Genomic DNA, 23,842 nt, shown 5'->3' with positions numbered 1-23,842 from the left:
TCTTCTGGCCTTGTCATAATATCTTTTCTGTCTTTTTTTAAAGTTGAAAACACTTATTGTTGAATACCATTTTGTGGACCAGCTGCACGGCAATGGTGATCAACTTTTTGCAGAATATATTTGGTATTTTAATTATGGTGTTAACTTATCTTCAACAGTAGTCTAACTGGTGTTTCAGAAGACAGCTTTAAGTTTGTAAAGCTTTGTAATCAACAGATAAAGGGGCATCCTACCCCTGTGAAGGGTTCATCCTAATTCCTGTGGAACAGGAGGATCATAAAAGGCTATCACAAATAATTTTCTGTCTTTTCAGGAATCTTTCTGCATAAATAGCCTATGAATATTTGTGAAGCTGGACACTCTGAAGCTACCATTCAATTTCACTTGGCATTTGTGATAAGTGTTTGCAGAAGAAAGTGCTTATGGACTCTAAATTGTTTAGTGCAAAGGAATTAACATTCTGACTTTGTTTCCAGGTTCCACGTATGGGCACTTTTATTGGGGTGTACCTGCCCTGCTTGCAAAACATCTTGGGAGTCATCCTTTTCCTACGTTTAACATGGATTGTGGGAACAGCTGGAGTTCTTGAATCTTTCATCATCGTGTTCATGTGTTGTGCTTGTGTAAGTTAACTTTTTTCTTTACTACTGACCAAATCTCTGTTACAAGAGTTCTACTGCCTTCTAGTATATGAGTAACAGAGAAAGATTTCTCCATAATGCTTAAGTATCAGTGCAATTGAGAGATATGGGATATATACATATGTATGTGTAAATATATATACATATATGCGTACACTGAGTGTCACATGACATTCTAGCCTGTATGGAATTTCTTTTGAGTTGACCACAGTAAGGTTTTTTTGAAGTATTATATGGATTTTATTAAATCAACTTTTAGCAAATACTTCATTACTTACATGGAGACCTGAACTGTTCTGCTTTTCACAACTTCAGAACAAACAAATATAAACTACAAATCAATCCACAGCATTATATCCATAAATTAATATTTTGGAATGTGAGACCACTAGTAGATGATATTGTCATAACAATGATACTCTATCAGTTTGTGACTACTATTTAATTGGAATAATAAATATTTTACTTTAAGTATATTTAGTGGTCTGTATTCTTCCAGTGCTTTCTGTAAAGACTGTCTCAGACATCTAAATTAACCAAATCTTCTACTGAAAAATTTTAGTACTTGATTTACATGGATATTCCTAACAAAAAATATGATAATTTTTGGTTCCTGTAACATCTTATTTAAAAAACAAATCCTAGTTTCGTTTGATAACTTTATCTTGCCCCATCTTTCGAAAAACTTTAATTATTTTAAATTTCCTCTATTTCATCCTTCCACAGACTATGCTAACTGCAATTTCAATGAGTGCAATAGCAACAAATGGCGTGGTTCCAGGTAATGAAGAATTTTATCTTTAATGGTGAATGGTCAAATAACTGAAGTTTGAAGCTGGGATAAGAAATTACTGTAGTCTGAGATATCAGAAGCAATGCTTTTTGTGTCAAGTGCATACTTTTTTTTTAACTGATTTATAAATGTCTTCTTACGGTGAGATGCAATCTTTTAACTGGACCTTCTGAGAATTATGAACTGTAGCACACTTTTTGTCATCAATCATTTGATTCTGTTTGAATGAAGACAAGATGTTATAATTTGAACTAATAGAGACTTGTCTTCATGCAAAGCAGATTTCTTTACAAATTTACAAATAAGGCTGCTTTTTCTTTTTCTTTGCCAATCTGCTGGCAGAAATCTTTTTCTGTAAAAGCACTCTAGGTTACGCTCATCTCCTTAAATTTTCAGGATAAATAGATGAATTTGTTCCTCTTCAGTTATGAAGCTGACTTTTAAAATACAGTATCAGTTAGCCTTTGAAGCTCTTAACCTTTTCAGTCTCTCAACACATTAATTGATAATACTGGTGTTCAGACATTGTTATGAACACTGAACGTTTTACCTGAATTTTTAACTTTATCCTCACTTGCAGAGCTTCTCCAGCTTAGTAAGGGGTTCCAGTAGTGATGCATAAGTTGTTGGACAAAAGTAAATACTACAGCTTGTGCAGGGTGTAGAATAATTGCATTTCATGGATACAGTACCATATATGAAATATAAATACAGTAGAAAATTTTTAAAAATAATTATATTTTATAGTGAAATGTAGTTATTCTAATCAGTGACCAGATAACTAAAATGTTCTGCTCTTTTCCCCCTCATATTTTTAAAGTTCATCGTAAAGGTTTTGCTTAACATCTGAGTGTCACAGAAATCTTTGAAGTTGGCAGTTCTTACACCACACAGTTCTTAATTTTTACTTCTTTTTCTTGGTGCCAGTTTCTTAGAGAAGTGCTGCTTCTGCTGGAGTGTATGGAGGAAGCAGAAAGCACAGATAGGAACCTAGGATTGAAAGAGACCTGAACAGCAGGGTCTTGTCTCTTGGCATTATATACAACAGCATTGTATTTAGTAAAAGGATTGGTGATGCAGCATACATTTTTTTTTGGTTAGTTTCTCATTTTTTCATATTGAAAAACAGTTTTAGACTCAGCCCTTTTGATAAGAAATATATTTCTTATTTGCAGACTAATTTTATACAAGGCTGGTGTATGTTTATTTAAAATAAAGCACTTCCATTCTGTCTCCTCTTTCTTGCTCAGTTGCCATGAGTGGGACAGACATGAATTTAAGAGAAGATGGAGAGGGAACCAGAGAGGAGCATGCCTTGAGGGGGTTGGGGGGAAGTCTAGATAAAGAGAGCAAGAGCTTGAATCTTAGAGCCTATGGAAAGGGAAATGATACAGTCGAAATGAGGGGGGCAGAGGGTGTGTGTCTAGCTAATGACGTAAAGAAACATGATGCATGTATATGGGAAATTTGGGTGAGAGGAATTGAAAAATTCAGGGGCAAAGTGAATAGTAAATGAGTAGACAAAAAAGCAATCCCTACCTAACACTTCTAAATGCTACTGAAAAAAATGCCTGTTTTGAAAGTGGTAAAGGTTTCATTACAAAAAAGAAAAAGAATGCATATTAGTGAGGCAAATTCGATTTTGTCCCTATGTCATAAAGAAATTATTCTGGAAGATTATTGTTTGACTGTGAACAGCTTGAAGTTATAAATAGATGGGAAAAATTCCTTACTTTCTACCTGTATATCATTATCTTATTTTACTTTTAGATTGTTTACCTTGTTGATATTTTCCTCATTTTTCCTTGGTGTTTCTTTTCTGTTCCCCAGGAAATGCACATGGGAATATTAATTTTGAAATGTATATTCTAACTGCATAGTTGGTATAGTCACTGAATACAGTTTTAGTACGAACATATCAATGGAGACACACGGAGCAGTTGTCTTGATTATGTTGATTGAACAATTGAAATTTTTGGTCTCTGCTGTTGTCCTTAATATGAGTCGTCATCTCTTTTTGGTTTTTTTTCTTGTTAAATTCACAGCTGGAGGCTCTTACTATATGATTTCAAGATCTTTAGGGCCAGAGTTTGGTGGAGCAGTGGGACTTTGTTTCTACTTGGGTACAACCTTTGCAGGAGCAATGTATATTCTTGGTACCATTGAAATTTTATTGGTAAGTACTAGTTTCTTTTAAGAGTAAATGTATTTCGGCAGTTTTGTGAGATGACTGAGGAATGCACTTGGCCTAAAATGCGTTCTAGTTCATTAGCTTTTAATGTTTTGATATGATATTTCTAGTATGTCAATATTTATTCTTACTCGTGACTGTTTGAAAAAGTTAAAAAAATTCTGATCAGCAATGCAAAAATAAATTGAAGGAAAATACATTCTACTTAAAGTAGGAACCAAACAGAATTTGGTAACTGACATTTAATAATTTGCACCAGATCCACCTTTTCATAACATGTCCCGAATATCAAATATCCCATAAATTATGCCTGTGCTACTGTACGCCTATAGAGTTGCAAGGAAAACTATTAATTTTAGTAAGACATACCTAAAATTCCAAAACTAGATGTATAGGACCAAACTGGAGATGAAAAAGAAATAGTAAATATTTCAGTAGATTTTGCAGAAAAGAACATTAGATCAACAGGCAGACTTTGGAGACATTTTAAGATTTAATTCAGTGATTTTTGTACCAACTTAAACCTACAACTTTTGTACCGAAAATGACAAAAAATGCCCCAAGAAATAGCGCAGTCCTTAATGAAATGTCACGTTACGTTGCAGATTAAATCATAGTTGACAATGCCTATTTCCAGGGCCTCTGAAATGTCATTTGGATTTAGTGATGCTAAGTCAGTTATTCTACTTTTTTTTTTTTAAATTGTTTATTTACAAATGTGAAGGAATTAATTTCTTCTTTAAATGTTTGTCTGCATATGTTCATGGTACACCACAGCAAACTTAGCAAAATATGTGGATCAAACTTTTTGTGCTTTTGTGTTGTTTGGAAAAGGAGAGGACAACATACAAAAATGCACAGAGACATATAGCACTTCCTTTAGGTCATCTTAGACTTGGAATTGAAAAGCTAAAGATTTCATCTTGAGAGTCAGTTTACCTTTTTTGCTTTGGGGTCTCCTTTTTCTTCAACTGAGTGAAATTTTACTCTTTTTTTTCTGTCTTTTCTGTCCGTCCGTCTTTTCTGTCCGTCCGTCTTTCTCTCTTTCTCCAATCTAACACAAGAAGGGTTTGGTTCCTTTCCTTGTCATTCACACAAGTTTTAACAAGCATGTGGATTTCATGATATTACTCATCCTTTGTCTTTTCAATGTCTTGAGGTTTTTGCATTTTGGGTGCTTTTGTTGTTGTTGTCTTGCTGTAAGTAAATTCTCAATGTATATCTTGTTTAATTTTTCCCAGGCTGTATGCCTTTGAGCCCTGAATCCTTTAGTGAGCTCTTCAGGGGAGCTTCTACTTACTTTGTATCTACCAGCATTAATTTTCCATTTTACTGTTGTAGTTTTGAGATCATGACTAAGATTTTTAACTCTGGCAACTACTTTATAGTAAGCAGTCAACACACCTAGGTGGCTCTACATTTCTGCTTACTCTGGGTAAGTATGGCATAAGTCCTCTTAAGCCATGCTTTCTTAAGGTCTAGGAGGACTCATCTTTCTTCCAAATGAAAGTCATTGGACTTGGCATCAGGCAAGCGTTCCCAGGATAACTCACAGAAACTTTTCAGCTTCTCAGTGCTTGGCACTGCCATGTGCACTGGTGAAAGCTGCTGCACAATGAAAGGTTAAGGAGGACATGAAGGGTACGTCTCCTATGAGGCAGGAATTAAGAATCTATCCCCCTTCCTCCTTTTCAGACTACTGGCTTGGAAATTTCATATTGTTCTAAAGATTCTGTGGAAGACTGCCTGTGTGGCAATAGCCCAGCTACTGTGGCTTTGCCTCATCCAGGAGGGGTCAGAGAGTTATTGGTCATCATATCACAACTGTGCAGATATGCACAGGAGGTACTTCAGAATTCCTCCTTGTTACTTACTGTGACCCATGTCATAAATTCAGAAAAGCCTGAATTTGAAATTAGAGACAGTCCTCACGCACTCCTGTTAGCTTGTGAGATCTGATCTATATTAACAATGCTAGCACCATGTCACGTTGTGGTTTGGATTTGGTGCTCTGTTCTCCCTACTTGAGTTACACTGGTTTTACGTACTGCTAATAAACATGTATGGGTTTCAGGTATGGAATTAAAAGTAAAAAGCCTCCCAGGACATCATATCTGGCAGAAGACCAGAGCAAACGGCTGTCATAGTGTCATAGCCACAAACCCACAATACTTGTGCCTTTTTTTGTTTGTTTGGATTTTTTTGTTTGTTTGTTTTTCCCCTCTTCACTGGGACATGGTTTATTTAGAGGGGTAGAAATTCGTCATCTGCCTGTGGCTTTCCGCAGCAAAGGCTGTGAAGAGCAGGCCAACAACGTGCACAGGAAAACCTTCTGGAGTACCTCCATGCAGAGCCTGATACTTCTGCAACATCACAATGTTGGATTTTTTTTAAAAAAAAATATGTAAATACTCTATCTGTAATCAGTTTTTTGTTTTGCCTTTTTTGTTTTCTTTCATGGTGATGTGAAAATTTGCATCTCTTCTAGCACTCTAGTAAATAATTTACTAGATTTAAATTTAAATTAAAATTTAGTTTAAGCTAATTAAATGAATTTTAAAGAAAATACTAGTAAAGACTTGCTTATGTCTGTTTTTGGATCTTGGTTCTGAACATACCAGGATAGCTTCCTGCTCAAAGTTTCTTCCTGCTTTTAGAAGATAGATTATTTAAGGATAGCCAGTATAGCAGTTGTTTTAAAGGAGCAGAGCTGCCTCAAGCCCCAGTACTCCCCTAAGGTGTTAGAAGAAGGAATAAAGATATCTTTATCATGTACACAAATGTCTCAGAACTATAGGTCAGAGTTGGTCTTCTAATTTACATTTATCAGTGTAAGTCGTATAAGCTGTGCTTCCACCTTCTTTTCAGGTAGAACCCAGAACAAAATTATATGAAATAGAGATCCTTAAGAGAATCCTGTTTGATTCTCTTTAAATTGTCTGTTTAAATTATGTGTTCTAGCACAGGACTAAGCTTCGCCACACTAATCTTAAATTGTGCTGTTGCAGTTTCAGATTAAAAATAAAGGTAACCACACACAGAGTCACAGCATAAAACATTTTTTTCAAGGTATAATGTTTAAAGTATTTTTGAATTTCATGAAATATAATGCAGGGACTATAGTACTGAAAACATTTTTAGTTTTTTTTTTAACTGTGCTTTTGTTTGATTCTTCATATTTTGTTTCAGTCAATGGAATTATCAATCAGCAAATGCTTCAAACTAATCTAGGGTATATCAGGTTTGAGCTCAGTGTGTGAGCTAGTTTTTCATTTGGGTTTTTTCTTTTAAGTTTTGTAAATTGTCACGGGTCCTTAATGTTTTTTCCTGTCTGGCAGAGACATGAATTTGAGGAGTGGAAACTCTTAAAGGGAAGAGAAGAAACTGGATCAAATGCAGTACCTCATTCTCAAAACTCATTTTTCTTCATCCCTGCCTACCCCTTCCTTTTACCTCTACATTTCCTAAATTCCTGTGTCATCTGGTTGAACTGGTTTGTGAAGGAATAAAACTGACATTGTAATAGAAGTTCAAGTAAATGATTTATTAATAAAATGTTTGTTAGTAGATGTATGATAGTTCACTGTATCTTTTGCAGACCTACATTTCTCCGAGTGCTGCTATATTTAAAGCAGAAAGTGCTGCTGATGAAGCAGAGGCTATGCTGAACAACATGAGAGTTTATGGAACATGTATTATCATTCTAATGGCCATAGTAGTTTTTGTGGGAGTAAAGTATGTCAACAAGCTTGCACTGGTCTTCCTTGCCTGTGTGATTCTTTCCATCATTGCCATATATGCTGGAGTGATTAAGACTGCTTTTGACCCACCTGACTTTCCGTAAGTGCAATATCTTTAAGTAGTGTGGGTTATTAAGAAAAAAAAAAAGTGTGGGGAGGGAATAGCTACCATAACCATAGCATGTTTTAAGCTAAACGTTAAGCACATTGGCTTCAGTAGAAGGTTTTATGTGTGTTAGGCAATTATGTGCTCATTCGTTGTTCTGAATTACCTATCCAAATCTTTCTCTCATTGATCGTAAGACATGATACTCTGGAAAAAATGTTCTTTGGTACTTAGAGTTACTGGCCATTATTCCATCCACACCTAAAGAACAGGAAGGTGGTTTATGCTGACAGTAAATATAGGTGCTTTATCTAAAGAATTAAACTAAAATCCTATAGAATAAAGTTAAAACTTCAAGAAAACATTGTAGTTATGAAGCATAGTTACAAAAGAAAGACACTTTCAAACTTTTTGTCATGAGGCAACTTGTGAAACTTCCATTTCTCTCTACTTAAAATGGAGACATTGCAGTGTTAAATTCATTTGTGTTTATGAAGGCTTTCTATCTTCTTGTTAATAAAATAAAATTTTATTGTTGTCACACATGGCATATATGCTTCTTAACCCTTCTAGATTGTACCTCTTAGCTCACTGAGAATTATTTCTTTGTCCAGTTATGAGAACGTGAGTTGCACTACTGTGCATCTTTTTCTGATTTGAGAGCTAACAAAATGATACAGATTACCATGATAGTAGAACAGCTTGGTAACTTTTGTTGTGAAGTACCATCTGTTATGCAGGACTGAGGTCATCCTTTGCTTTATGATTGTTGGAGACTCCATAGTACTTTGAAGTGTTCGGTTGCATTACAAATTGAGCATTAAAGCAGTATTTGTGGACTGTACTGTGAAACCATATTAAGTCTTCTATTGAAAAAATAAAAATGTGTTCAAAATTGACGTTTTTCTGAAGAAGACTTGAATTTCTAAGAAACTGTAACCTCCAGTAGGGAGATATCTAAATCTTTTAGTCACCTATATAGGTAAAGGAGGGTTTACCTGGATATGTAGCATTGGTAAGACTTATTACCAAGTTCCTGGAAACCTTATCTGTGGTTTCTACTGTGATATATTATTGTTTGAGGGGAAAAAATAATAAAGGTTACCATCCAGTAAATATAATAGTTCACATTTTTGGCCAGTCTGCCTCAAATTGAGAAACTCGGGCGTGGTGTTATATTATGGTAAAGCTGATCTTGTGGTGAGCTGGTCTAAAAAGACCATCTTCCACTTAGCTGGTTAGTTAGGCTGGTCTCATTAAGCTCCATTAGGTTTGCCTATTGTATAGATGGTAAAATAGTTTACCTCATGATTGCGTAGTTGAATCAAACTGGAAGAAGTTTCCATGGGTTTAATCAACTTGCCCGCTGCTATAGGGTCATCAAATCAGTAGCAATTAAAAAGAAAAATGAGGAAGGCAAATGGCAAGATGATCTTCTTAGCAGGAGCTCTGTTAAATCTGCTCAACTTCCATGTGATGCCACACCCTGAAGCGGTACCTGTGTCCTGTACTCTTCTCAAGGCATCTACTCTTAATTTCTATCAGAAACAGGATATTGCGCTAGGTCAATTATCTGCTCATCTTAGTATGTTTTGTTCTAAGTGGTATACCAAGTGGTATGTTTTTACTATTTGTTATCAGCTTCTTAACTGACCTCCTTCAGAAGTATTAGATGTGTACTGTGTGTTCTTTGACTTGTCTTCCTAACACAAAGGTTTTATTTGATGTTCCTTCTTTCATCTTTGTAGATATATTGTATAACTTCATTATTAAGCAAGCCTGGAATAGATATCTCCTAAACATCTTTCGTGTAGCTTAGCAAAGAAATATTCCTAGATCCTTAATATTTTTTACTGTTAGGAATTTGCTTCTTGCAAACTGTCCTGTCTTTCTAATTTTCTTTCATTTCTGAGTAATTGCGTCCTGCTACATGATTCTTTAATTTGTACTCCCATCAGTGGTTTAAAATTCTGCTGTTTAACCCTCCTGGCTTATTTTCTATCTTTTGGATTTTGAGTGCCATCTAAAATATTTATTTGCTAGAAAAGGGCATGACATACTTGCTTAATCTTACTGTTGCATTTTCTTGATCAGGCTTATCATTATATTAAGTATTACTTAATTTCACTTCTTTCTTGTAGGACTGAATGAGTCATTATCTCTGTTATTTAGTGGCCAAGCTGCTTGAGTTGATCATATTTTCCAAAGAATAAACCAGAAGGCAAAATAACTTTTAATACCTTAAAGTAGAAATGTTTTATCTCTGTTTTAAAGATTATTGATTATAGTTTCATGTGCAGAGATTCTATACTATTTTAGTAGATGTAGTATAGGCCATAAGATAGGTACTATAAATAATAGGTTTCCGAAGAAGTCTAACGAACAAAAAAATGGTTTAATGCATGATGCTCTATTGAAGGATCACTGTGTGTGGTTTTTTTTTTTTTAATAGTATCTGTCTCCTTGGAAACCGTACACTGTCAAAACGCAGCTTTGATGTCTGTGCCAAATTTACTGAAAGCAATAATGAAACAAAGACTACAACGTTGTGGAGCCTATTCTGCGATAGTTCTTTGCTTAATGCTACATGTGATGACTACTTTAGTCTCAATAATGTAACGGAAATTCAAGGGATACCAGGAATAATGAGTGGAGTTCTAAGCGGTAAGTTGGAAAGCACAGTGTTTTACAAATTTTTGGACGTTAATTTGACGGGTAGCTGTTCAGTAATGTAGTGGTCTAGCCTGTCACTACTTATTTAGCTCTAATCTGTTTGCATGAAAGGTTGCTACCTGGAGCATGCTTCCTCCTGTAAAGTTCCAGTCTGGTTTCAGAAACTTAGCATTAAATGCTTTAATTTGGGGGTCATTGGAGTTTTATAGGCACTCCTTCAAAAGCCATTGTTCTATTAAAAAAAGAAAAAAGTAGGAAAGACTATCAGAGCTAATTTTTTTTAAAGTGTTTAGCTCTTTTGTATGGCAAATACACTTATTTCAATAAGCTGTTTGTTAATACATTCTCAAACTCTCCTGAGAGAGACCTTGTTTCCAATTTACAGGTGGTGCATTGAGGAGTGAAGTCCTGTGGCTTGTTCAGTGTGGTACAGCAAGTTAGTGGTGGGTCTGGAGAAAAGCAGTCTTTCTAGCTTCTGGTCTAGCATTTGGACAGATGTTCTACAAAGTGTATAGATTTTCATCTGTTTACATTCCTGTGCAGTTGTGGTAGCTTGGGATTCCAGTTGCACTTGGGTCATTTAATAGATTGTGTTGTATACCAAGAATGTTTCTGCAGATGAAATGAATATTCTGATGCCTCTCCCCTGCTTTCCTTTAAAATAAGGTTTGATTTATATAAATATGCCACTTCCCTTAGGTACACTAAACAATTGCTACTGCAATAGTAATTCAGTTTAAAATATCAAATACGAAGTGTACAAATACATAAAAAGATGCTAAGTGAAGCATAGGCTTCTCTGATTCTAAATTTGTATGTTTAAAAAAATCACCTACTTTCCTCAAATGAAATTCTTTTTGATTGAAATGTTTGTTACAAGGAATGTGACTTAGGGTTTGTTCTATGTATTTAATATTTTGCCACAAGCATATCTACAAATTTTCCTGAATGTTTGTTTCGTGCCTGAGCTGAGAAGACAACTGTGTTCTAATTTTTTTTGCTACAATGTAAGCTTTAAACTGCTGTTCTGCTTTTGGAGGTTTCAGGTTGAGTACTAATTTTTCTTCTTTTGGAAAAGTGTGCTTTGGTTCTGTTCACTGGTTGACATTTCTTTGAACTAGCACTAATGTATAAAAGTGCATTTCGCTATTCTACTGTCACGTAATGCTAAGATCTCCAACAACTGTTGAGAGTTTGCTGAAAGATCCATGTGAGGGATACATCTTGGGTGTTCATTGCTTGATGCTTACCTGTAGTGAATTTCAGTAAGTGCGTTCTGTTCAGTTACTGAGTCAGATATGGTTTTCCTGTAGTTCTTTACAGTTGGTTTTGCTTCTACAATTTTGAATTAATATTACCAGTAAGCTTTCTCATCTTGCTATTAGCTTCTTTTTCCAGGCTGTTTGAGTGTACTGGAAAACACTGGTTACATCCTGCTGTTGATCCTTGTGGAAGCTTACTGGTGACTTTCCTGCATTATAAAACTGCATTTGCATTTTCTTTTACCTGTTTTCTATCTCTGAACCATTTTTTTAATCCATGTGAGTTTTCCTCTTATCCCATGGCTACTATAGATTCCTTGGGTGAGGAATCTTTCAAAAACATGGGGAGTCCGGGTGGGCTAAATTAAGTGGATTGCCTTAATTTATGTTTTTGTCAAGGAACTTGGATACTTCTGACAACTTTCTTTTGCAAAAGCTATGCTGAGACTTCCCCAGTCCCTCAAAATTCAAGAAACAACTGTCAATGGATGCTGATTCTGTCAGAACTCAAAGATAATACCCATGTATTTACTTCTCTTATCCATTGCTGTTCTTGCTGTCAGTTGTTCATGTGCAGATGCTACTTTTGAGCCTTTAATCTTCTCATCTCTCTGAAACTCTCTTAAAAAGTTGGCCGTATGTTTGTCATGTTTCAGTCCTTGGGTAGCAATATGATTTCAGGTAAACTTGTAGTTAGCACCTCAGGTCTTTCAGTGTTCTTGGAGGTTTCGGGCCGAGTACTAATTTTTCTACTTTTGGAAAAAATGTGCTCTGGTTCTGTTCATTGATCAATGTTTCTTTGAGCTAGCACTACTGTAAAAAAGTACATTTCACTATCCTAGTGTCACGTAATGCTAAGACTGAATTAAGTGGATCACCTGTCCTGCTTGCTGTGTGTAAGCACATGTTCTGATACCTAATGTAAGCTTGAACTTGACTGGCAAAGATTTCTCAGAGAGGATTTTCCTCCACTGATGGCATGTGTTCTGCTTTGTGTGAAGACTTTGCAGCTGCAGACTCTGCGCATTTAAGTTTCGTCAGCTGTGGCTGGGAATACTTTGATAGCACATGCTTCCTGAGACACCCAGGCATGACAAGTCCTCATGCCATTTACTGGGCACTTGTATACAGTAAGTATGCGCCTCTTAAGACAATATTCATGGAAGATGTATGACAATAATGTCATTCTACAAATAGCTGACCAAACATGCCTGTGAATGTGGTCTTAACAGTTATGAGATAATTCTGGAAACAGCTTTCATCAACATCGTTCTGCTTCATCGCAGCATGTTGTTGGGTTAGATATATTGTACCAGATCTTGTTTATGTGTCCCTAAATGTTGCTAGAGGAGCCTCAGCAACCCATGAATGGTCCTGGAAAGGAAACACCTCCCACAAATGTCTGGACTCTTCTGAAAATTGACCGTTTTTCCTCACTCGATAAGTCCACTTGGATTATCACTTTTGAGAAAAAGAGAATAGGATATTAGTGTAATAAAGTTCTGTGTAACATCTTATGAAAGGGGAAAGTGATTTATATTTTACAAAATCTCTAAGCTTAGTTTACCCACTCATGCTGGCACGCACACTTCCACAATTAGAGCTGTATGCATTGGAGTGCTCGGGCCATTGTCACGTCTGTGTCATACTGAATAAAAGACAGAGGCTATTGAGTCCTCATTAAGTATTTAGTGCTTTTGGCAATGGCAAGCTGACTTTTGGACTTTCTTTTTATGCTCTCTAGGGAGTGGATGATAATTTGGAGATCTTGTCTTGTTTTATGTCACTCTTCAAATCTTTGCTAATTACAATTCTCTTATTTCCTTAACTCTTCTCTTTATGGCTTTGGTCTTCTCTAGATCAGTTTGTTATTCCTCTTCATTTGAATGAACCAATGCACATATAATTCTGTAGCAATTAATACTTTCCTTTTAATCCTCATTCTGCTGTCTCTTACATTTATTGTGTGTGCTTCTATATATGCTTACCAATTGTAAGGTTTCTGTTACAAATCTGGATGAGTACCATATCTTTGGTCACTTACAGAGATTTGGAGTCAATCTCCTATTGTGCTTAAGGTAACCTTTTGCTGTTGTGAAGACTTAGAATACTGTACTTAATTCCCTTAAGTTGTACTGGATGGCTGAAAATTGGCTGTCAGATCCATTATCTTGACAATCCATGGGAACTGTTTATTTCTGTGGTGTAAAATCCTTCGGCTCTTTACAGGGAGGGAAAGTATCTGCTTTGTGTTTTCTGATATGATAGGACAACTTACCTCATTTTAAAATAAGAATTAATGTTGCATGTTCTCACCATCTTGTCAAGGGTTACAACCAGTGTTTTCCACAAAAGTAAGCTCTCAAAAGCTACTGGTTCTTTGACCTGTCAGTCTTCATCGAAGAAGCATCCTTACTTTGTTGGGGAATTTGAGCCATTCTGCTGGTTTTTATTTGCTTTGTGGTTGGTTTTGGTGTTTTTGCTTATTTCTCTTCTGGAGTCTGGTTACTCTGCTTTTGTCACTGTGTGGAGTACTCTCACCATGAACAGCTGAGCCCTGAACTGTTGTCCAGGGTTATTGTGTACAGCAGGTCTGAAAGAACTCAAGTTACTGCTGAATAGCATTTCTTTTTTTGATCTGCTTCTCAAAATATAAGAACTATTAAGATATGCTAAGGTTGCCTGAACCTGGAGATAAGTTTCCTTATTTTTTTTTTAAATGCATCTTGATAATACATCCGCATGTCTCTGCAATGTAAGTGGACATTCTACTATTACATTAGAATTTAATTCTAGAACTAAATCTTTTCTTTAATGGAAGAGAAAAATCTTGTAAGACACATCCTATACACTACTGTATTTCTACTGGCATACAGTGCGAATGTCTACCAGTCACAATTGGTATTGATCATATTGCTGCTGCATTCTTGGCTTTAAGAGAATGTTGGGAAACCTCATGATTTTTGTGTTCAAAAAAAACCTAAAGCAAAACCATCATCTGGTTCATACAATTATTGCATTCTTACTACTTAATATCCTGAAACAGAGAAATGACATTGGCTCTTGGGGGTTTTTTTGTTTCTTTTTTTTTCCTCATAGATAACCTGTGGAGTACCTATTCAGAAAAAGGATCAATAGTTGAGAAAAAAGCTCAGTCATCAGTTGCTGCATCAGAAGAGACAAAAATGGGTGAACTCCCTTATGTTTTTACAGACATCATGACCTACTTCACAATGCTTGTAGGGATTTATTTCCCATCTGTGACAGGTGCATACAATAATTTTTCTTGAGTGAGGATGTGTACTTACAGCTGAAAAAAGATTATTTTGTGTGTGTGTGTGAATATTTATTGATGACATGATATTGCTGATCTGTGTGTCCAAGTTTAATGTACCTAAAACTTTCTGGTGCTAGAGGCACATAGCTGGTGGTTGGTTATTTTAGGGGATTATAGGACTTTAAACAAGGAATCAGTTTAAGTGAGATTTTCTGTGTCTGGAAAGAAAAGAAAAGAAAAGCTCCATGTGTTATGAAATGCTAATTCAGAATAAGATGCTTGCCTTTACAATAATTTAATCTCAAAATGTGTGAGAGAACAGTTGAATATTAAGATGATTGTTTCAGGTATTCAAGCTGTGAACCACCTTGATTTGTTTAAATGTCCAGTGCTTTTTTGAAACTGTAACTAGTAGAGACTTTTTTTGTCAGGCTTAAAGGTTAGATTAGTTGTGATCTGAGGAAAATTATATACATTTGACTGAACCAGAGCAACTTTTCTTCAAAAGTCCCAGCTCAAGTAATTGTAATATTGAGTAACAAAACAGAACTCTGACATGAAGTTGCAGCAGTGTTGGCTAGTAGAATACCAGGTGGAGGTGTACATTCATATTCTTGTCCCGCACTGTTCCCATTTCTCTACTTCAGGCTCTTTTATCAATGTCTCATCATATCTGAGCCTGTGATTAGGGTTTCATTACATGGAGTTAGACAATGCTTTTGCACTGGAATGTCTTGACATTAGCTTCCATGTGCTTGCCTCAAACAGTGGTCAGGGCAATTCTAGGAAAGGTCACAAAATTAGTCAGTTACTCTGAATTCAACCCCACCGCCCCCATGTGCTAGAAGGTATTTTTGTTCTCTTGTTAGATTCAAAAGGGATGTGTACCTGTTGTTTCCTACACATTTTTCTTCCTGCCCACTCCTTTCTCTTTTGTTTCTATATTTTTATTATTTACTTTATTGATTTGCTTGCATATCTTATTATGTATGGTCTGTTTAGTAGAAAGTTAGTGCATGTGGTCACACTGGCTGAAATTGCAAAATCCCCATTAGTTTATGACATCCATCTCCAATGTTTTGCTATTCCTGTATATTTTGCCATTTTAAAAACAATTCTGAAGTTACATTTGGAAAATACTTCTTTCATTCTTTTTATCTGTCTCTTTTTGGTGCTGTTTGAAATTTGTTCAGTTAACAATGGGTGGTAACACAAATTTCTGAATAAAAAGAAGATATAAATTGAGGATTTGTGCAGGATTATAATACATTTCTGTAGCCTGCTCCATTGGTAATGCTGTGTTAAATCAGGCTTAAGTTAAAAGATCCTATTCTATTAGTTGTTTACATGGACTTAGTATTAATTGTTTTTATGACATAAATTTGGTCTCTTTTTTAAGGTATTATGGCAGGTTCAAACAGATCTGGAGATCTTAAGGATGCTCAGAAATCTATTCCTACTGGAACAATTCTGGCTATTTCAACTACGTCTTTTATTTGTATCCTTTATGCTTTAACTCTTTTTTCTAGTGTACATTCTGTAGGTATAACAGTATAGGTTTTTTCATTGAAAAGTCATGAGAGTTGCCTGAGTATAGTATTTGTCTAAACCATAAATATAATTTATAAATATTATTTTAAATATATCAAACTTCATCTGTATATATAAGTATTTGTACATATTCCATATTCTATTTGTGCTTCAAACTGCAAGATAACTGATACTTTCAGTGAAATTTTTGGCATCATGCTTCAGTTGGCAGATTGCTTTGTTATACTCAGTATAACCAGTGAAAATCTTAAAAGCAAACTACCAGCAGTAGAAATTATTAATCCTTCAATACCTAGAAGACACAGATGCTTATTTGTATGATAAAATATCTGTTGCATGATATATCATGAACTGGCTACTTCCAATACGTCATAAATCAACTGTTGTAGAGAACATGAACTAAAAATTGTAGCAGGAAAGAATTAAAAAACAAAACAACCAACCAAAAACCAATATGAAAGAACCAGAATAAACAAACAACCCTCTCCCCCATTTCATTATCATGGACATTTCCATTTCATCCCCAGGTGAAAAATGGTGGTTTTTATTTCTGTGTATATGATTATAGTGTAATCTTCCTTCAGTCTCAGTAATAGATCTCTCCTGTATAGTGTTGTTTGGTGCCTGTATAGAAGGTGTGATATTAAGAGATAAGTAAGTCATATTCAACTTCTAATTTTACAGGGAGTATGTATTATCGGGGTTATATTAATAGGACTTGTTAATGGCTCTTCTGGGCAATATCCGTGTGATATCTTTTCTCATAGGCTAAAACTGGAGCGAAAGTCTATCTGTTAAACTGAGACAGCTGCAAAAACTGGTCAGGTTATCAGGCTGTGTCCCTTGAAGAAGTAGAAGTAGAATCGAAGATAAATGTTTGAAGTGGAATGGTCCCTAATAAAATGTTCTTGAGAAAGGAAATCATAGCTAGTGTTTGAGGAGCTGATGGGTGGGGATAAGAAGAGTGGTATTACTTTGGGAGAAGTAATATGCTCTTGAGGAACAAAGAAAAATATTTTTGAGAGTTCATGAGAGCCTGTAATGCGATATCAGGCCTATAATTTCCACCTGATGTATGACTATTTTTTTGTTTTAAAATATCAGCTCTAGATCAGGAGTCATGTCAGTTTTCACCCATGTAATTGCCTGAGGATATTTGAGGCACAACATGAAACATGAAGGGAATAAGTGTAATGGAGATAAACATGAACAGAATCTCCAGATTTTGATACCTTTCTCCCCTGAGGAGAAGTTGAGTTGACTAAGATGAATCTGTTGGAAAGTTTTACACTTCTGTTTCCTTGCTGGTGTCTGGTTCTCTTTTCTACTAAGGCCCAAGTTTGCTGGTAGTGATGAAGCAGTGGTTTTGGAAGGTGAATAGAGATGATACTGAGACAACTTACTTCAAAACACAATCTTTTAGTCTAGAAGGGAAACCATAAGTTAAAAGCTGGTTTCTAACCAAAGCTAATACAAGAAGCAGCAGGGGATCACTTTTACTTTAAAATGGTATAGCTGTATCAGTGAAAATCATTGATTTCTTTTTCTTCAAAGTAAATATACAAACCAAATCAAGCTGATGCTTCAGAAATAGTAAATGAGTTCTGAATTATAGAGCCAATATCTATAAATTCCCATTTTTGAAAGTAAATATTTGAAATTTACTGGGGCTGGAGGGATTTTGTAAGCTGTGGGTGCAGGTGATCTGTCACTAGAGCAGGGTGCATAGCAGCAAGAGCATTGAATCCATGTTCTTTCATTTACACTGCTGCCAGTTCTTATTTGGCTGAAAGCCATCATCACAGTAAAAGTGTATAGACTTTGGTCTAGTTTAAAGACTGCTTCTTGGATTTTTTTCATTATATATTGTAGTTGCCATGGGAGAAGGTAGGTAGTACACCTTTCAGTGTTTGTCTTTCATCTTTTCAAGTTGTTCCTACCCCATGTTTAATTAAAACACAGGCATTAAAATTGGAATTAAGAAGGAATGTGCAGCTGTATAAATGTTTTAGAAGCATAATATGATTTTTCTCCACTATTTTTAAAGGGTGTGGTTTCCCCTTTTTCCATCTGCTGAAAATAGTATGTAGCCCTAAATCCAAGCTTGGGCATATGCAAGAATTTGAACACTGGCTTATTATATTAACCTGATTACTATGTTTCCTGACCCTGTTTAAAAGCAGGTCTGAAAAGAGATTAAGCATATAATTTTTCTTTGTCTGTAGCCTTTTCTTTGGTGTTTATTCTAAAAAAGCTTAAAACATTAAAAAAAAGTTATCACAGCATAGGTAGTCTTAAAATTGATTTTTGGCTGCTTACTAACAAAACTAAAATGAACTACAAGTCTACTTGTTTTTAAAACAAAAACATCAGGTTGGTGGGGGGACTGGAGAGAGAACGTTTTCATAGTTTACCCAAGATGTCCGTAAATGAACGTAAAGTTAATTCTTAAAAAAAAAAAAAAAAAAAAAAGGCAGCAGTGAGACACTCAAGCACCTCTCCTGACTTCCACCTCCTTGTTTGCTGTAGTCATTTAAAAATTGCATCAGGTAGCATGATGGTCAGAAGGCATGTAGATACCTTGTGGTGGTTGTGTCTAGTAGTTTCTCTATTTACTTGTCCATATGTCAGTGTCATGCTATTAAAAGGGAAGGCTAATACTTTTGTTTTGTGAATCTTTTGCTTATGCTCCAGAGTATCTGTATTACTTGTAGAATGGACTTCTGCAATCTAGTTCCTAGCAGTCATGAGGATCTAAAGGATGCATATGTAAATAATTTTGCTGTTGCTGTTAATTCTGTAGTTTGCCATGATACCTAATAATTGGTACATATCTGCTTAGAGGCAGCACTTACAATGAATCAATTATAATATTTTTTTTAAACATCAGAATAAAAAGGAATTGGTTGGTTGGGAAATCATACAGTGTGTCATGTGACATGGTGTTTATTATTGAAAAGTGCTGTTATTCAAAAAGATTGAAATGTGGGTGTTGAAGCTATAGTAAAAGTGATTTTAATGTTTAATTATTTTTCTGTTTTTTTGTTTGTTCCCCCCTGCCCTTCCCTAAGGTTTGGAGAAGCAGTTAATGGAAATCTAGTGGTTGGTACACTGGCCTGGCCTTCTCCATGGGTTATTGTGATTGGTTCATTCTTTTCAACATGTGGTGCTGGTCTCCAGAGTCTCACTGGTGCACCCCGTCTGTTGCAGGCCATTGCAAGAGATGGCATTGTACCATTTATTCAAGTGAGATTTTTTTTCTTTACAGTACTTCAAATATGGCTTATTTTAACACACACACACCCCCACACACAAAAAGGCATTATTTCTGTTATTCGTGTAGAATTGTAAGGAAAAGATTTAATGCTCAGTTGTAATTGTGTACAATAATAGATCAAGCTATTGTAGGATGCTGTTTGAACTGCAAGACCTATATCTGTAACTGGAAGAAAATAGACTGAGTATGGTGGGGTGGGAGTACAGAATCGTGATGGAGTGTCATGTGAGTGGGAAGGGGCTGTAATGCAATAAATTGTAAATGCTGGGTTATATTGAGAGGGGCAAACAAAACCTTTCACTTTTGTCTGAAGTAAAAATTTCGTACTTGGTGAGAGGGTGACAGTATGATTCAGTCTTATCAGGGTTAGATTTGAAAGGAGTGAAGAATTGGAAGGAAAAAACTTGCGTGGTTTGGAAAGTGAGGGAAAGGGAATCCTGGAGAAGCAGCGTGTTTGAAGAGGGGTTTGAGACTTGAAAAGTGCTTGGAGTTTTGGAATGAGACAGATGCTGCAATGACAATCAAGGAAATAAAAGCAAGGAGATTAATATAGGGGCAAGAATATGACATTTAAAAAAAAACTAAAAACTTTGAAAAGTGAGCATAAAAAATGGCATTTCAATGTAAGGGAAAGAAGATTGGTGGATGAATGGAAGCTAAGGGAAGACGACAGTATGAAGAATGAATGAGGTGAAGAACCTAGACATTGGAAATAACGTCATTATGGAAAATGGGATTGAGGGCTTAGTCTTAGTGGAGGAATATGGAGGAGACTAAATATGGCTGGAATTTCAGGTGAGGTATTTTGCCATCTATCACCAGTATGGCTGGATAGAATTCTCCCCAAAGGAAATTACCACATGCAAAATAATTCTTGGTAGGGCTCTGTGCAGGATCATAGGCTTACCTAAGTCCTCTTTAAAAATCAATATTTATCTTCATAATTACTGAGTTGATGCCTATTTTTTATGTTACAAAAAAATACTGCCCTCAGCTATATTAGCTTTTTATAGACTAAGCATAAATCTCTGATGCACATGGTTTTTAAGTTACTTAAGATTATTTCAACAGCAACTGCAATAGTACTTTAATGTTATGTAATCATTGCTTATTTTACTAAACATTTTTAATATTTGAAATGTATGGGTTCAGGGCTCTGTTTGTGGCTTTTTGTAATATAGATTGCTTCATTTTCCTTTGTAACCAATAATTACTATTGGTTCCAGTTAGTTTGCAATCTGCATCATAATCCATAATTGTATAATGAACAGCTTTCCCTAATCCTACTGTTTATGTGAATTCGTCTAGGTATTTGGTCATGGAAAAGCAAATGGAGAACCAACTTGGGCTCTGCTTCTCACTGCTGGTATTTGTGAAATAGGAATTTTGATAGCCTCATTGGACAGTGTAGCACCAATTCTTTCAATGTAAGTATGAATGTAGTGTTTTGTATTCCTAAGTTAAATAGTATTTTATTTCTAAGTTCACTAGGTAATGATTTTTGAAATAATGCATGCTAGACTTTGTCTTCTAACAAGCTATCTCCAGGATCAAATAGGAGTATAATATGAAACCACAGTGTTTTGGCTGGAACTAATTTCTAGGTGCAAAAAACTTTTCCTGTGATAGAGTTCTTGAATGCTAGTTAAAAATATGTTCAACTTTTAAAAGCCTGGATTTTAAAATTAAAATTCCAGCTATTTTAGCTCCAGTGCATCTAATAAAGACAGACAAAACAATTCAATATTTTAGGGTATGAACTGAACTTTATTTTACTGACTTTGTCTTGGAATTTTATCCCGTGTGTTATGGTTTGACCTCAGTAGGCAGCTCAGCCCCACACATCTGCTTGCCCATTCCCCCTCAGTGTGATAGGGGAGAGACTCAGAAGAGTAAAAGTGAGAAAACTCATGGGTTGAGATAAAGACAGTTTAATAAGTAAGGCAGAAGCTCAGTGCACAAGCAAAGAAGAATAAGGAATTTATTCACTATTGATAGGCTGTTTAGCCGTTTCCAGGAAAGCAGGGCTTCACCATGTGTAACTGGTACTTGGGGAGAACAAACACCATTAAGTCCAAATGTCCTCCCTTCTTCTTTCTTCCTGAGATCTTACTGCTGAGCATGATGATGTACACTATTGAATATCCTTTTTATTAGCTGTGGTCAGCTGTGCCAGCTGTGTCCCCTCCCCAAGACTATTTGCTGGCCCGGCAGCAAGAAAACTAGAGAAGGCCTTGATGCTGTGTAAGCTCTACTTAGTAACAGCTAAAACATCCCTGTGTTATCAACACTGTTTTGATTACAAATCCAGAACATAGCATCATATGAGCTACTATGAAGAAAATTTTCTCTATCCCAGCCAAAACCAGTACACCATGATTGACAGTTATTTGCTACATTTTCTCTGAAATCTTTGTTTGAGGCTCTATATTATGCTAATAACATTTTTGGAGGCCTAATATTCTGAAAGTATTAATTTAATCAACATCTTGTCTTCTGTTCTGTTGGCCACTGAACACAGTATGCAAGTTCCTACCTTTTTTTGGATTGTGTTCAGCCTTTTAACACAAATCTGTCTAATTTCTTATTGGAAAATGCCTCCTTTTTTTTTGTCTTAACAGGTTTTTCCTTATGTGCTATATGTTTGTAAATCTGGCTTGTGCAGTTCAGACGCTTTTACGGACTCCCAACTGGAGACCTCGTTTCAAGTATTACCATTGGTAGGGAATATTCCTTCATTTTGAAAAATTAAAGCTAGTTACGCAGCCCTAAATTGTTGATTTTCTTGCAGTAATAAAACAAAATCTCCTTGCTGACTTATGAGTTGTAAGATGATTCATGTGTTGAATATTCTAACAGCAACATTTGTTTTCATTTGTTTGAAATATGGTGACCACGAAAACATGTGGCTAATGTAGATGGTTTGGGAAGGGGCTGCTGGATGACATTTAATATTGCTCATAAGCCAAGATATTGTTTGAATGTGTAAGAATGAAGATGAAAAGAATGTATAATCTGTCTTTTATAAAGAGATAAGAACTGGTGGAAATGTTCAGGAAGGTTGATATAATTTTCATTTTAATTATGCAAAAAATACACAAAACCAGAACTTATACAGAAAAAAACTCATTCAATATATATCAGTTGGATTTTTAACAATATGACGACTGTTTTTAAAATATGTCATGCTCTAGGCATTGCATTTCGTAACTGAAGTAGACAAGTGGATACTTGACAAAGTAGCAAAGGTCAATTATACGAAAAGTGTGGGTGTGGGTTTTTCTGTGTGTTGGGGTTTTTTTTTAAGGCTTAAGAGTTCAAACACTTTGAAGTAAGAGTGGGGAGCCTTCTTTTCTTTTTTCTTTTTTTTTAATTTGTACTGAGTGTTAAATATATGTACTTATTTAATTAACAGTAATTTTGCTGAGAAATTTTAGTGCTGAAATGCCTTGAAGACCTTGAAGGCTTTAGGAGATAAACTGGCCTGATTCTAGGCTGTAAGAATTGCTTGTTATTATTTCCTTTTAAAGAATTGAGTAGAAGCGAAATGTGACGGGTTTAGCCCAGAAAAATCTTTTTGACTATGCTCAGTAGGCACTTACTAGTTTGGCACCTAAACCTCCAAATATATCAGTGCCTGTCACTCAGTCTATCTCAGCAAACACCTACTAGTATTTGCAACATCAAGAAGGGAAATGGGGGATTGATGTCTTCTGATTATTTTTTTTTTTTCCTCCTGTTCCACCTCTCCTGAAAAATCTGATTGTGGAGGTACAAAGTAGCTCAAAAGGGAAGGTAGGTGCAGGGTAGCAAGAGGTACAGGATGGACCATGGTGAGGAAGAAAAAGAAAAGGGTTATGATATGACAGCTGCAGAGTTTGTAACCATTTGGCAGCAATTTTTTTTTATGTTTTTCCAAGAGAGATCAGTAAGCCAACTGAGTTACTGTGTGACTATGTAATCACTTGCAGCCAAAGCAGGTATCCGAATGCTTGGCCAGAATTTCTGAGTGAAAGGAGAGTCTTAGGCTCACTAAGTCAAGCATGAAAGATCAGCTGTTGTTCTTTTAGGTAAACTGCATTTAGGCTGAAAGGTAGAAAGCTTTCATTTGGTTTAAACTGGTTGCATTTGGTCTCATACAGTCCTAAAGCAGAAAACTAAAGGTACCAAACCAAAGTTGGGTCTGCTGACGCTCTTTGTTAATACAGTGAAAGCTAGCTCTAGTTTGGAAGTCAGGTGAGAAGAAGCCTGGGGTGTTGTATGTGACCAAAAGTATTCACAGAACTGTCCTGGTCTGAGCTGACTTACATCTATCTTGAATAATAGCGTGG

The 23,842-nt window shown here is 35.7% G+C and overlaps 1 protein-coding gene across 3 annotated transcripts in view; it reads left to right on the top strand.

Annotated features, from left to right (window-relative positions):
• The window catches only part of SLC12A7 (solute carrier family 12 member 7), a 68,053-nt gene that overhangs the window by 23,234 nt on the left and 20,977 nt on the right, over window positions 1-23,842 (top strand). For all 3 annotated transcript variants that reach the window (XM_064443783.1, XM_064443785.1, XM_064443784.1), the window contains exons 4-14: window positions 477-623; window positions 1,368-1,422; window positions 3,480-3,610; window positions 7,224-7,465; window positions 9,924-10,135; window positions 14,506-14,673; window positions 16,083-16,181; window positions 16,831-16,888; window positions 19,306-19,480; window positions 20,820-20,938; window positions 22,133-22,231. In XM_064443783.1, coding sequence (XP_064299853.1) covers window positions 477-623; window positions 1,368-1,422; window positions 3,480-3,610; window positions 7,224-7,465; window positions 9,924-10,135; window positions 14,506-14,673; window positions 16,083-16,181; window positions 16,831-16,888; window positions 19,306-19,480; window positions 20,820-20,938; window positions 22,133-22,231 — 1,505 coding nt within the window. The remainder of the gene's footprint in view (window positions 1-476; window positions 624-1,367; window positions 1,423-3,479; window positions 3,611-7,223; window positions 7,466-9,923; window positions 10,136-14,505; window positions 14,674-16,082; window positions 16,182-16,830; window positions 16,889-19,305; window positions 19,481-20,819; window positions 20,939-22,132; window positions 22,232-23,842) is intronic.

This window comes from Phalacrocorax carbo, chromosome 2, assembly GCF_963921805.1.
Source record: "Phalacrocorax carbo chromosome 2, bPhaCar2.1, whole genome shotgun sequence".
In the NCBI taxonomy this organism is placed as follows: Eukaryota; Metazoa; Chordata; class Aves; order Suliformes; family Phalacrocoracidae; genus Phalacrocorax; species Phalacrocorax carbo.
The sequence above is the reverse complement of the archived record's forward strand: the minus strand, read 5'-3'. Positions and strand labels throughout refer to the sequence as shown.